Consider the following 14,341-nt stretch of genomic DNA (forward strand, 5'->3'; position numbering starts at 1 on the left):
TATATTTTTGGAAGAGTAACCTACCATTTGAATTTTTAAATTTTTAAAGATTGGACAATTTGATATAGCAAATTAATCTTTTAAATTAAATAATATCTATCAATTTAGCTTCTCCATCAAAGTATTTCTTCCATCCAGTCTTATATATAAGAGAATTTTTGAATTCTTTTTTCTTTTTATATATAAAACAAAAATTACGATTTTTAAGGTGTATTTATTATTTAAATTATTTTTATATCCTTATTTATAATATTTGTGTTTTTAATTTTATTAATAAATATTTAATGTTTCACAATTTTCAATAAAAGTATATATATAAAAATAATCAATGAATATCAATTTTGATGTTTTTATTTTATTTTATTATTTTCTCTTATAAATATAGGACAAGAGGTAGTATTTATGTTTAGTAAAAGTCCATGAAAATCAATAAAAGACATACTCATAATACTAAATTAATTGAAAATTTTCATCTTAAGAAACTAAATTACAATTTACATAAATTTAATAATTAAATTGACTGACACTTCCAACTTCAAAAATTAAAATGTCTATTTGCTCTTTTGAAAACGATCTACTTAATATGGTGTCTAATTCTGAACTACAAATCAAACTTTGTGCTTGAGTTTGTAAGGAGACAAATAAATGTAATCGTTCATACCTGTAATTAGATTGCCAAAATTGCATTTCAAATTATAATTTTAGTGAAATGGTATGAGATGGTTTCAGTAAAAAAACATACATTAGAAAATTAGAGTTAAATGAAAACATTTCATTATTTAAACTTAAAATCTGATTATTTCTCTAATATAATGCACTAACTGAATCTGCAAAAAAAAAAAAAATTGGGATAAATATAAAATTAAACCAACATAATTACCCCTGAAGATAATAAAATCTTCACTTAAACTAAATATATTTTTATTATGAATTTAATATGAAAATAATAATGTTACAACTCAATAATAAAATAAACCAGGAAGAACTACCTTGACAAAATTTCCTAGATTTATTTTCTGTAGTAAAACTTAGTACTCTATATATGCTCATAACCATATTCAGAGATAGCCATAATATAGCAATGAATGAAAAAATAACACACACACAAAATATTGTTATACCCTTGTTTTCTAAAGATACTTGATTTTCCAATACCCTTTCAACCTCATACCTGCATTATTTATAAAAGAAAAAATAACTAAATTAATAGAAATCATATTAATATATTTTCATGTAAAATAATTTATTTCGATAACATCTTTTGTTTGGATAACCAACTTAATTAAGTATTTATATTATAAACGGTTATCATATAAGTACTTATATATAAAATATTTCTATTGTAAATTGATTAAATAATGTCAAATTATTTTCATATAAACTATAAACTTTTTTTTATAATTTGTTTTTTTAAATTCTCTCAAACAGTCTCACAAGTGCTTATACCAATAGATAAACTCAAATAAACCAATTCAAACAGGCCCCAAGTCAGATATTTTTTTAAACTACAAATATGATTTTATTGACTTATTTGAACTTATCTGTGACATAAACACATGTGAGACTGTTTGTGAAAGCTTATGAATACAACTTATGATATATTTGTTCTCAACTTATTTCTATAACTTTTTCAAGATACTAGTAGTTTATGAAAACATCTTATAGTACATATGAAAACATATTGATTGACTTTATGTGATAAAAGTAACTTATACATATAAGTCCTTATATGATAACAGCTTATTAACACTGATAAAATAACATGAGTGGAAATTACCCTAAAGTTTATGTTATGTAAATCAAAAGAATTAGAAAAGCTTGTAAGCTCTCACCTCAAAACAGCATTGTCCTTATGTATATGATCTAATTGCACAGAAAAATGTGACTTCCAAGAACCAAGATCATTAACATCTCTCATCTGCAATGCAAAAACAAATTGTTTCAAAATTCAATATATATAAAGTAAAAGCACAGTGATGCTAAATACTCCTTCTGTCCGAAATATAAGCAAAATCTGATAAAAAAAAATTGATGTATTTTGGATCAAATATATCATTTTCTTTGCCCCATTTTCGCTTATATTTCAGGACGGAGGAAGTAGTTTACAAAAAAGTATTGCCAAAAAGTATCAAGGAAGACAAATTTAACATACTATAATATGTTGTCTGTCCAGAAAACTTCTAATGTCTTGTTTGATCTTCTGTAGAACTATATCATTTTCTCCTATCTCTTTGTTGTACTCTTTGAAAATTTTCACATATCTTGAATTTAAGTCCTCCAAATACTGCTCCAAAACCGACAAGTTCAAGTCGAGTTGACGAACTTTCTGCATCAGAATCTTGAGAACTGTATCGCCCGGCATCCTGCCAATTTGTTGGCGGGTTTCTTCGGTTGGATCATGAACATTTGTATTTACTGTTTCTTCGTTTGCAGAAGAGGAGATTTCTGAAGTAGTGTCAGAATTGATTTTCCATACATCATTGTTGTCGTTGTTGTCCTCGAACGAGTTAGAATGCGACGATGCTACTGCTACCTTCTTTTCACCATTAACTTGAGCATATATCAAATCTTCAAGCATCCTTTCAACAGCGTCGACGCCATAAACTTCAACTATGCTAAGTGTGCAATAAAATTCTGATCCATAGTGGCTTTGAAGATTCAGTTTTAGATATCGAACCCATTTCGGTTCCTGAAGAACAAACCTTTGAGCTTGTTTCACATTTGAGGCAGTAAAGTTCCCAAGAAAGTCCCAAAAAACATCGGTCGGATAGACCAAACTACCATGCAATTCAAAATCTTTTAAGTTGGAAGAATGGTGCTCAAAATTTGCTAATTCTATTGTATCTACTAATGTCTCTTCCGAAAGTTCTATAACGACGAATTTCTCTTCCGAAGAACAAGGATTCCGAAGATATTTGTCTTTGTTTCTGGTTAAGATATTCGAAGCGCCTTTCGCTTCTTTGTTAGAAGCTAACACTTTTGCACCCTTTGATGCTGAAGCATAATTGTATTCTACACCACCTGGCTCTACTCTATGTATTACACTTCCGGATGAACTAGTAGCCGATTTAATTTCCATAGTAACCACCCGACTCTTGAATTCATCGAGACCAACTGGTACTGCCTCGGATAAATGATCAAATTTTTGCGCAACGTTTTCATGTTTTGTTGGAGAGTTCAGGGGAGCACTTGGAGCAACATGTTCAAATCTTTCAACTTCATGTTCCTTAAGTGAAATGTACTTTTCACTATCACCATGTTCAAAACCATCTATGACTATGTCTTCTTCACTGAAAATTGAGTCACCAATAAAAGCATCGGTTTTGGCACCATCGGAGTAGAAAGTCTCGGAAGGAATGTATGCATCAACCCCTTCAGTCAAATATTCATCATCCAATTTGGAGTTTTTACATTTCATGCGCTCATCTTTGTGCTGGTTTGATACTGCAACTGGAACTTCTCCAGAATCATCTACACATAATGAATATGCAGTTAATACCTCATCTTTTTAAGTGTAATCCTTATGTTGTTAAGCAATGGAATGTACAAGTTCTAGAATTTTTCAATTTTTAAGATTTGTTACTCTTGTGATATGTTTATGCCAATAAATGGCTTGATGTAATCACTTGTAGTTACCTATCTCACTTCAAAACAATTATATCATCAGTTTATGTGTTAATCTCTTCCTTTTGGAGCGTGACTCAAGTGGCCTGCACACTCTCCACACCTAGGACTAGATATCTAGAGTGTGACTCGAGAGGCTCAATAGCAGCTAGCCTAATAAATCAGTTGAGCTTAGGGATAAGCTTTGATACCATCATAAAATTTGGGTTGGTCTTAACTCAACCGGACAAAATCAACTTGTAAGGTGAACAACGTCTCCCACTTATAAACATATTTTCAGGTTATATCTCATCTAATGCAGGTCTTTCAACAAAACGTTTACCAACAAAAAATCCACAAGGTATTTTTAGAATCATAAAGCTTAAAATGAAATGGAATTATTAGGAAACTCATGGATAACCAAGGTCAATATATGTATTCTAACACAAGAAATCATTTTTTCAACAATTTTCAAGATCTATTCCGGAAAAAGATCACAAAGGCCAACTCATGCAAAAACCTGAGTACAATTCCTGGCTGAAACAATCCTAGGTCAGGTTTTATTTACCTCTCGACCGAACTCTAGGTTACCAGGGCCCCTTTTCCTTGGAAACCAAAGTGTTAAGACAAAAAAAACTCATAAAAAAACTTGTTCAATCACAAAACAAGGCCATCTAGCAATCTACCAAAACATTAATTCATTATACATCATACTTCAATATCTTTAATTAAAAAAATAATTCTATCAGAAAACAAAAAGATACCTCCATATCCATTGCCACAACTGATCCATAAGCTGAAGAGAAAAACAAATCCCCACAAAACAAAAACCAAAGACAAAGAAACTTTATAAAGACAGTTTCTCCCACTTGCAGCCATCTCTAAAGCTCTTCTTCTTTCTTGAAGAGCTTTGCGCGATCTCTGCATTGTTCATCAATCCAATTCAATGCAACTTCCCTGCAAAAAAGGTGACAAATCATTTTTCCCTCAATTCAAAGCTCCATAAGATGTAAAAGTTTTTCAAACTTTCATTAACTTTTGAGTTGAGCAAAGTGACATAGATATAACAAAGGCTCTAAAATCCATGTGAGATCACAAATGCAATGACATGTGTACACTGCAGCGCCGACACTTCTAATAATTAAGTGTGTTTGGTGTCTAACACCAACAAATGTGATTACATTCAATTAATCAATTTCTCAAAAATTATTATTCATGTCGATTTTTCATGTCTGATGTTCATGTATGTGTCGTACCATATGTATATATATAAAAAATAAAATAAAAACATTAAAAATTGAAGTTGTTTATGAATCTGAAGAATAAATGTAATAAAATACAGAAATACCATTTCCACTAATAAAAAATGAAAAATTCAATTATAAGAAAATCTTCAAGGGACACAAAATTCTCTACAGTCCAAGGAGTGATAATTTCAATATCACAAAAATCTTAATAGTAAAGCAAAAGAAAATAACCTTTATAGGAAATGGAGCAAAGTGCCACCAACAAACATAATGGCAACACTTCAACCCAAATTCTCAAAACACAAACTCAATTCAATTCCATCAATATTACTTTACCAAACAATAAAAAAAAAAAAGTATAAGCATGCAAAAATACAATGCTGAAAAGGGTCATCTAAAAGAAACATATAAAGATAAAAAAAGCTATAAAATCTAAAAGGGTATTAAAAAAAAGCTAGAATTGAAACTGAAACATAAGAAATTTAGAAGTTGGATCCAGATCATACATATAGTACAGTTAAAAGAAACATTGAATTGTCACCTTTTGGGATTGAAGAAAAATGAATGATGAATTGATATCTAATTGAGAATCATTGAGATGAGTGAAAGAAGAAGCAAAGAAGAAAAACACAACGCGTGGAAACAGCAAACCAGGTTGTCCTGTCTACTGTCGACCTCTTTTAAATTCAAAAATGATTTTTTTTTTTTTTCTTCTTCTTGTCTTTGTTCTTTTATAGGACAACGGAAAACGTAACTGTTGTTGAAACTAAAGTGAATTGAATGGTAAAATTTATATTAAATTGAAGATTTTTGGTACTAGTTTCTTAATCCAATAAAAAAGAATAATTTTTATAAATTAATCTTTTTTGTCGACATTTTTTTAGGAAAGATCATGATATAAGAAAAATATTATTTTATTGTTTATAAGTATCATATTAATTTTTTATCATAAAAATTTTAATATTTATCTTTATGATTAATGAAAACTCAAAAAAATAAATTGTACTTTGCTGTACTTTTGGTAAATAATAGTTAATTATCATTTTTTTAAATGATAGAAAATAAATTTAAAAAGAAAAATATTTATTTAACTATTAATTTAAATAGTAATTATATCAGTATATATTAAATTGTCGAATGTATTATAAATATTTTCATAAATAAATATTTACATCAAATTATCGTGAAACTTTGACTTTAATCGTAACTGTTTTTAAATAATACATATATGAGTGAATTTGATATGTAGACAAAATAAATAAAAATTTACACTATTAATTAAGTTAAGCTCATATTTATATTTATATGTTTTATCACAAGCTGATATTTTATATGTTAGATTGGAGTTATTTGATGAAGTATATGAAATAATTTTAAGAATTTATGAATATTTGTAAAAATGATGTATTTGAAAAAAACATTTATCGTGTTGATTAAAATCGATGAAATTTAATATCTTTGTAAAAATTATCAAATAAAATAATAAAATTATTCTTAAATTAAGCTGATTGGTTTGTTATATTATTTATGTTATGATAAAATGATAAAATAAAATTTGATTTATGTGTAAAATATACTACATAGAAGACTTTTATTATTACTATATAAAGAAAGTGTCCTGTCAAAAGAAAAAACAGTAAACTTTATCATTAATATTTAGAGTATTATAATCTAATTTATTAGTGGGTTGGTATTTTTGGGAGGATGGGACAATTTCTTTTAGTTTATTTGGAAAACTGTTTTTTTCAAATAAATTTATGGAATTATTGCTCTTTTTCTTTATCTAGCAGTATTTTTAAATTTCATTTTCAACATATATTTTAATAAAATTTTACCTTACAGAAAAAGAAAACCTTTACCTTAAACATCGCAGCCTTGAGTCGACCAAATACTACAAGGTTTCGAATAACTAGGGAATACATATAATTTTTTTTTTCACATGTGTTATAGTTACAATACTAAGTAATGTACAATTGTGTTATTGAAACACAACTTTTAACATATATATATATATATATATATATATATTATTTAATTTTTTTAAATTAAAAACATTTTTTTAACATAATATATAAATTTTTATTATTAATTATTTTGAATACTTCATTAATAATAATACATGTTATTAACCATTTTTAAGTATATATTTCATTCACCACTAAAATATATGACATTAATCACTTCAGAGCAATTTAACCACTAAATCAAAATATTTTAAAGTAATTAATAAGATATATGTTAAATAAATAATTAGCCAAATATTTTGAGAGATAAATGATATAAACTTATGTGTGACTACAAGATGTCTCAATAACAAAAAAAATAATTAAGAAATAATTAAAAATTAATTTTTATTTTTATTTTTTTATGTAAAAATACTATTCAATTAGTGAAAAGTATTGGATCAATTTATTGTGTTCAAATAATTAGGAACTTTTTAGAAAAATAAGGGTATAGGTACTTTTTATTTTTATTTTTTGACAAGGAATTTTTTACTCTATCTTAATATGGACAGTTTGGAACTATTTTAACTTGAAGGACAATTGTAACTACACTCTGGTTTTACAATATTAATTTTTTAAAAATAAGTACCTTGATTCTTTTTTTATTTATTAAAATCCATATCGTGTTCTCTTTGGAACAAAATAAATTTTCATATATTATAAGTAAAAGGTTTCACAATCACTTAATAGTAATAATTAAAATTAAATATTTTTAATGATGTGATAATTATGATTGAGTGACAATATAATAAACTTTAAAAATAAATATAAAAATCTCTATAAATTAATGAGATTGTTTAAACTATTCTTAATTTGTAGAAAGGATAATAAATAACATAATAAACTTACAGAACCGTAAAGTCTTAGATTTGAGGTTAATGACAACAAACTTGCATCCCACAGGAAAATTCTGCTTTTATTAAGGGCAGGTCCATGTCCGGATTTTTCTGAAAATTAAAACTCGGGAACGGAGACGGATTTGGGATATTGATATTCATCCCGCATCCGAACTCACATCGCTAGTAATATTATTGTCATTTTAAAATTTTATATATATATATATATATTTAACATTTTTTATAATATTAAAAATTATAATATTCTCTTTATAGAAAATATATTTTAATTTTATTATTGTATAATAATAATAATTATTTTACTATATTAATTATATTAAATACAACTTCTAAATTTATTATTATATATCTGAATGAATACAATGGAGAAACTCAAAAATGAATACAAATTTTCTACCGATTAATTGATGCATATGTTGAGGAGACAAAATCTACTCTATTATCGATTTATCATGTCTAGTCAAAACAAAACGAAGAACTTAGTAATATGGATTAAAAAACAAAACCATTATATGTCGGCAAAACAAAGCCACACAAGACATGTACAGTTTCATGCTTCTGATTGGTGTCGGTCAAATAATGTTCAGTCCAATTCATTTTTGTTAAAAGACTCAACTTTATTACTTATCTTTTAGGTAATTAATTAATATTTATTTTGCTATTTTCTTTGTCGATTTTAATATATTTTTAATTGATAAAAAAAGTCAATTAATATCAATATATATCCAAAAAAGTTAATATCAATTTGGACTACTAATCTTAAACACATTAAATGCAGTATAAATAAAGATGTAATAACATAATAAGAAAATTAAATAAACATATTTATTATAATAGCCTAATATAATAACATAATCGAAAATATGTAATAAAAATAATAGTATAGAATTTTACCAAATAAATCTCCATTGACTAGAAAAATATCAAGTCAATGGATTAAATTTAAAATATAAATATAAATAAGAAATAAACTCATTTTTTTCAATCTATATTGTTGGTATGAAATATCAACTTATTTTTATAATGCACTGAAATAAATTAAATTGAATATTATTAATGCATAAAATAATTATCAAATTTTAAACTATCATATTAAATGTATAATTTGATTAAAAAAAAGTTAATTTGTAAGCACTATCTATATAAAAAGTTTGACTAGGCCTTTATTCATAACTCATTATTTGGATATGTCATAATTTTTTTAAAAACTTATACACAAATATCTAATTCGGAAAATATGATAAAACTTGTATGTAAGACTAATTTACTCTGTCAATGTATACTAATTAAATTTTCATAATAATTTCATCTTTGAATTTATTTTATATGCAAAACATTAGCGACTAATAATTAGTTAGGAGAATGGAAATTTATTAGCCATATAAATCAAATTATAGATCTCTTTCAGGAAACTCCTTCACGTCTCAACCCATAACTGATGAAAATGAACAATTGCATTATTTGAAAGAGCAAAAAGAAACACTTAACCACTTCGTAATTACACACCAAACTATTCGAGACATTACAAATTCAGAAGAGAAATTATTTAAATTTTCCCCAACACTACAATCAACGATACATAATCGAGAATTTGAATTTAAAATCCGACGCTTAAGTAAATTATCCTTTGTTGGGATCCGACTTTGTAAAAATCTCCAAGCAAATAAAGACACTTTCAAATAATCCAATTTTGTTAACCTTTTTATTTTAGATTTTAGTTATAATGTATTTATTATGAATACATTTATGAAGGATGTTGTTACCACAAAAGTTGCATTTCTTTCTTCAAAGTGAAAGAAAAAAAATTTAATATCGGCAAAAGAGCTAGAATACACATGAATTTTGAGCAAACTAGATTTTGCATGAACTAGAATGATGCAAGAATCACGAAAGAGAATCGATAATTTTCACTTATTGGATTTGACTCTTGCCTTTTGTGTGTGTATATATGGGCTATGGCCATAACAACCTTAGGCCCCAACCAAGTAGTGACTAGCAAAATTTCCAAAGTCAATATTATATACTAGTATTGATTAACAAAAAACATATATGATATAATACTTTATGAATAATACCACGCATAAGAGGTAAAAATTGTTGCTAAACTAAATGAGAAATATGCAGACTATTATCAAATTTTAGTCTATCGTGATATTATTTATTTGTTACATTCTCAATCAAGAATATCACAAAATATAAAAACCAAGTTAATATATTACAAACTTTTTGGAAATTTTCCAGTTGAAGATCATAACTAAATATGTTACAGTATTACACGTTCCTAGCCTTTTAAAAAATATTGCAGTATTACACCCCCAATGTAAATATGTTGACAAGATATAGAAATCAACAGTATGATATGATGTCATATACAAGCCACTGAAAAGCTTTGTAAATTCGATCCCCACACACATTATAATACATTCATACATACATGTTTTCATACCCCAAGGATTTTTATGATATTACAAACATCATTATTACAATTTCACACTACTTCCAATCAAGTAATTTGTCAAATCCTTCATCTCATACTCATCACAGGCCTCAGAGTTATAGTAGAAGCTGCCGGCAGCGATGGTCGTACTACGGGAACACGTCTCACAACTGAAAATGCTTCATTGAGACGTGCAACACGACCCATGAGCTGAGATACCTTCTGCAAAAATTGTTACAAGTGAAGCTCAGAAACTTGAAAACTTTGCAGGTATCTCAAAGAATACAGCATATATTAATCAATATTAACAAAATCAGTTATCAATAGCTGAAAAGGTCTCAAAAAGACACTAAAAATGTGCTGGTCTAATAATCATCAGGCAATAAAATGAAGGACAAAACTTATCTACAGTGTCATATGTAAGGAAACAAATTACCAAGCCGCAAATAAGTAAGAGAGCATAACAAACTTGGATGAAAGAAATTGTTTAAGACTGAAATAATAGAAATACAATGGGATAGGTACCCTACTTCCACTGAGAAAATGCTCCTACAGAGAACATGATTTATTTCAACTTAAACAATTCTAATATGCATTCCAAGATAACTTCAACTTCTCGCCTATCCCCCATACTACTCAGATAACTAACCCTTTAATTAAATATTTATGCAACATTGACACTTTGGATTGAAGGCGTGTGTCAAATGTGCGACACGACACTGACACGTGTAGTTACACTTAATCACTTCCATTTTATAAATTATTGTCAGTGTTAGTGCCGTGTCTGTTGTCTGTGTTGGTATTTCATAGATCAAATAACTGCCCCGTTACATCAACTGCTGCCTGTTCCTTTTCTCTCTGCCCCATTATCATTTGTCCTCTGGTTTTTATTCTTCCTCACATACACTCGCCAGACTCGGGCTGCAGACTTGCAATTGGGTCATTTGGGACACTTAACGTCATATGTGTTTTAGGTGCTGTTTTCTGGTAAAGACATCATAGACAGTTATGCAAGAGCAGTTATGGGTAGTAATTTATAGATATTATTAGTGAAAAACAACACCTCGAGCACTTATGACACAAGGCTTACCCTCAACTCTGTCACTCTACTGTAGGTGGGTAGGTGTATTGCAATATGCAACTGACACAAGACCTGAAATTAGCTATAGTGTAAATAAGGTGTGCCAATTTATGACATGATCACTAAATGAGCATCCGAAAATTGTCAACATGCATTGTTTAGTATCTTAAAGGCTCCACTGATTATGGCCTTCTTTTACTGCCAGACTCACCTTGCTTTACAGGTTTTTTATGACGGGAGCTCTACTTTAGGGTCTTGTATAACCTTGGATCTAACTTATTTCATAGTGGTTAAAAAGCAGCAACAAGTTGCTCACTTCAAGTGTTGAAACAGAATACCGGAGTCTAAGCATTACAACAGGTGAAATAATTTGGACTCAGTCTCTTCTTACTGAATTACAGGTTCGTGTTTCAGTTCCAATCAACTCTTATGACAATCAAAGCATCGTCTCCTTGTGACACAATCATGTTCTTCATTGCCGGACAAAACACATGAAACTAGGCATCTCCCCTATTCATGAGAAGGTGCTGAATAAATCCCTGGCTGTGACTCGAATACCAGCACATGAACAGATGGCAGATATATTGAGCCTCTCTGATGTTCACAGTTTGCTCTCTGTTTCAGTGGCTAAATTAGTTTTGTTATGCAATTATACAACATGTCTTTAATCATTTATGCTATGTTGTCATGCATTTGTATATAAGTATTAGTATACCATGAGATCAGGGTTAATTTATTACTTTTCATTCTTTTTGTATCAAATCATAATCATCAATCATATCAAACCATTTAATATTCATAATCAAAATTCTTTGTTCACCTTCTTACTTTTTTATCTACACCTTAACCTTAAATTAAGGCCATGGAGTAAATAGCTTTATTAAGCAATCATTCAATAAGCTATTTTAGGTAGCTTATTGAAAGAAGCTAAAAATAGCTTACAACATGTCATCATAAACTTATATTTAAAGTGTACGTCCAATGACATCAACTCAGTAAATGTTCATTGATATGCAAGGGCTATATATAAGCTATGTAACACCAGAGCCGTCTTAAACATTTTGGAGACCTGGTCTAATCTTAAAAATTGGACCTAAAAACTAAAAAAATAACATTTCTTTATTTAAATTGTAAATAACATCAACAACATAAAAACAAAAAACTTGTAAATTTGATTCTATTTTTTTTGTCAAAAAATCTAGACCCTTTTTCCTAAAATATGTTTCTATTTCTCAATTTTGGCCTTTTAATTTTTGAACCCTATAATATATGTGAATTTTAATTCTTTAGTACTATTTTTTGGGCCCTATTGCTCTAAAAAAATTTAGACTCTGCAGTTGGTCTGTTTCATGTTTGTATTCAATCACTTTCATTTCTTCAAATTAACTTTGGTGTATGCCCTAGGACCAACACCTCAAATTGACGAGTGTTTGATACGACATTGATGCATGGAATTACATTCAATCACTTTTATTCTCTTGAATTATTACTTGTTTCTACGTATCAGTGTTAATGTGTTGGTGACAACTAACAATGCTTAGTAGTATATATATAAGCAAGGAAAATATATAAGAACAAAAAGTGTGACCTTATCATCAAGAGCAAGGTTGAGCTTCAAAGCTTGAGTCTTGCGTTTCATTTTGTAAAGTCTCCTTCCCAAAATAAGAAGCCCTAAAAATGCAGCCGCAGCAGCAACAGATAAAGGAAGAGGAATCGAAAGAGGGGTAACCCAATGTTTCAACACTTCAAAAGGAACCTTCCACCACACAACTCTCTTCATATCATCCTCTTTCACCTCTTTCTCTTCCTCTTCCTCTTCCTCTTCCTCCTTCGAATTCGACTCAAAACCAACTTCATCAACCTCGGTACCACCACCGATCGTCGCGGCAGCGGCGTTCACGGCGAGTTCGCTATCGGAATCAGAATCGTTCCAGCGACGGAGATTGGAAGAAGAAGAAGAACAAGAAGGGGAAACGATTGGATTCGAGAAAAGCTGATTTGCAACGTAGGAATCATCGAAGTTTCGATCAATTTCGGAATTGGAACTGGAACTACTGGAAATTGAATTGGGAATGTTAATCGGAATTGAAAAATGATCGGATCTGATAATTGATAAATCGGAATTCAATTCGTCGATAACAGAAACAATTGGTTCATCGTTTTGAACCAATTCCCAATCGCTAACTTCAATCTCACTTTTTCCATCCATAGACACAAAGAAAAGTAAAACTAATCAATTGAAAGAAGAAACAAACATTGGAATTCACAATTTTGAATTATATTCTATTTAGATCCCTAACCCTAATACTAATTTAAGTAGGAGTGTAGTAGTAGTAGTGGAATAGAGTATACAAAGAGAACTATATATCTTGTTGCCCTTAAATTAGGGACACTTGCTATCCATTCACCTCTTCAAGTTGGCTTCTAGAACACCATATTTAATTTAATTTGAGAGAAAAAAAAATATTTTTGATTTTGTCATTTTAAATTCTTTAAAATTTATTTAGATTTACATGTCACTTAAATAAAAATTTTGGTTTACAATCAGATAAATTTATTTATACTCCAAATAACAAATCTGTATTTTTACAATTGGTATATGCTAGTTCAATTAATAAACTGTAATATTGTTAAATTAAATATTATGTCATAATTTAAATTGTGTTTAAATTTTAAGTGGTATTTTATTATTCTATTTGTGTTTTATAAAAATAAGTATTTTCATATATCTCAATAATTATCACATTTATAAAAGTAATAATCCCAAATAACTAAAAAATTTAGTTTTTGATATAACTATTTTTTGTCAAATTGTACTATTTAATTAATATAATATTTAACGCTCTAAATTATTCTTTAACTTGCATTTATGATAATAGAAAAACATTAGTGATTAATAAGGACAGTGAAGTAAAATCATTATTTATTTCTTTTAATTTTCATATTTTATTAATCTATGTGAAATAGTCAAATGTATCATTGTATAAATTAAATATACATTTATTAAGACAATTAATTGTTTATATTTTGGCACGTGATTAAATTGGTTTGATGGTTGAGGTTAAAGAGTTAGAGAATAATATGATAAAGAAGTCGCATATTTAATCTTTATT

General features: G+C 28.2%; 2 protein-coding genes across 6 annotated transcripts; both read right to left on the reverse strand.

Moving 5' to 3' along the window:
• Window positions 1-876: 876 nt before the first annotated feature.
• On the reverse strand, window positions 877-5,550 carry LOC101501697 (SUN domain-containing protein 4-like). Of its 4 annotated transcripts, none has more exons than XM_012715586.3 (5): window positions 5,392-5,550; window positions 4,368-4,560; window positions 2,153-3,471; window positions 1,833-1,918; window positions 877-1,171 (listed from the first exon to the last, which is right to left on the reverse strand). In XM_012715586.3, the coding sequence occupies exons 2-5, from the start codon at window positions 4,528-4,530 to the stop codon at window positions 925-927; spliced, it is 1,815 nt and encodes a 604-aa protein (XP_012571040.2). In that variant the 5' UTR covers window positions 4,531-4,560; window positions 5,392-5,550; the 3' UTR covers window positions 877-924. The 4 variants fall into 4 exon arrangements, with proteins under 4 accessions (XP_012571040.2, XP_027190070.1, XP_027190071.1 ...); XM_027334269.2 differs by having other exon boundaries at window positions 5,357-5,542; XM_027334270.2 differs by lacking the exon at window positions 5,392-5,550 and adding an exon at window positions 5,082-5,318.
• Window positions 5,551-9,904: 4,354 nt separating this feature from the next.
• LOC101497750 (uncharacterized) lies at window positions 9,905-13,586 on the reverse strand. Of its 2 annotated transcripts, none has more exons than XM_004499662.4 (2): window positions 12,817-13,581; window positions 9,905-10,369 (listed from the first exon to the last, which is right to left on the reverse strand). In XM_004499662.4, exons 1-2 carry the CDS (start codon window positions 13,435-13,437, stop codon window positions 10,235-10,237), a joined length of 756 nt encoding a protein of 251 aa, XP_004499719.1. In that variant the 5' UTR covers window positions 13,438-13,581; the 3' UTR covers window positions 9,905-10,234. The 2 variants fall into 2 exon arrangements, with proteins under 2 accessions (XP_004499719.1, XP_027190413.1); XM_027334612.2 differs by lacking the exon at window positions 9,905-10,369 and adding an exon at window positions 10,390-11,843 and having other exon boundaries at window positions 12,817-13,586.
• Window positions 13,587-14,341: the final 755 nt, after the last annotated feature.

The sequence above is a fragment of the Cicer arietinum genome, chromosome 5, assembly GCF_000331145.2.
Source record: "Cicer arietinum cultivar CDC Frontier isolate Library 1 chromosome 5, Cicar.CDCFrontier_v2.0, whole genome shotgun sequence".
Classification (NCBI taxonomy): Eukaryota; Viridiplantae; Streptophyta; class Magnoliopsida; order Fabales; family Fabaceae; genus Cicer; species Cicer arietinum.

What these genes read in the sequence shown, in the direction of transcription:
- LOC101497750 (XM_004499662.4), bottom strand. Translation starts at nt 13,437, where the DNA reads ATGGATGGAAAAAGTGAGATTGAAGTTAGCGATTGGGAATTGGTTCAA. An exon ending in ACCTTGCTCTTGATGATAAG is followed by an intron (nt 10,370 to 12,816) that starts GTCACACTTTTT and finishes CAATTTTTGCAG; the next exon opens with AAGGTATCTCAGCTCATGGG.
- LOC101501697 (XM_012715586.3), bottom strand. Translation starts at nt 4,530, where the DNA reads ATGCAGAGATCGCGCAAAGCTCTTCAAGAAAGAAGAAGAGCTTTAGAG. An exon ending in TTGTGGCAATGGATATGGAG is followed by an intron (nt 3,472 to 4,367) that starts GTATCTTTTTGT and finishes CATTATGTGTAG; the next exon opens with ATGATTCTGGAGAAGTTCCA. An exon ending in AAGGACAATGCTGTTTTGAG is followed by an intron (nt 1,172 to 1,832) that starts GTGAGAGCTTAC and finishes TAAATAATGCAG; the next exon opens with GTATGAGGTTGAAAGGGTAT.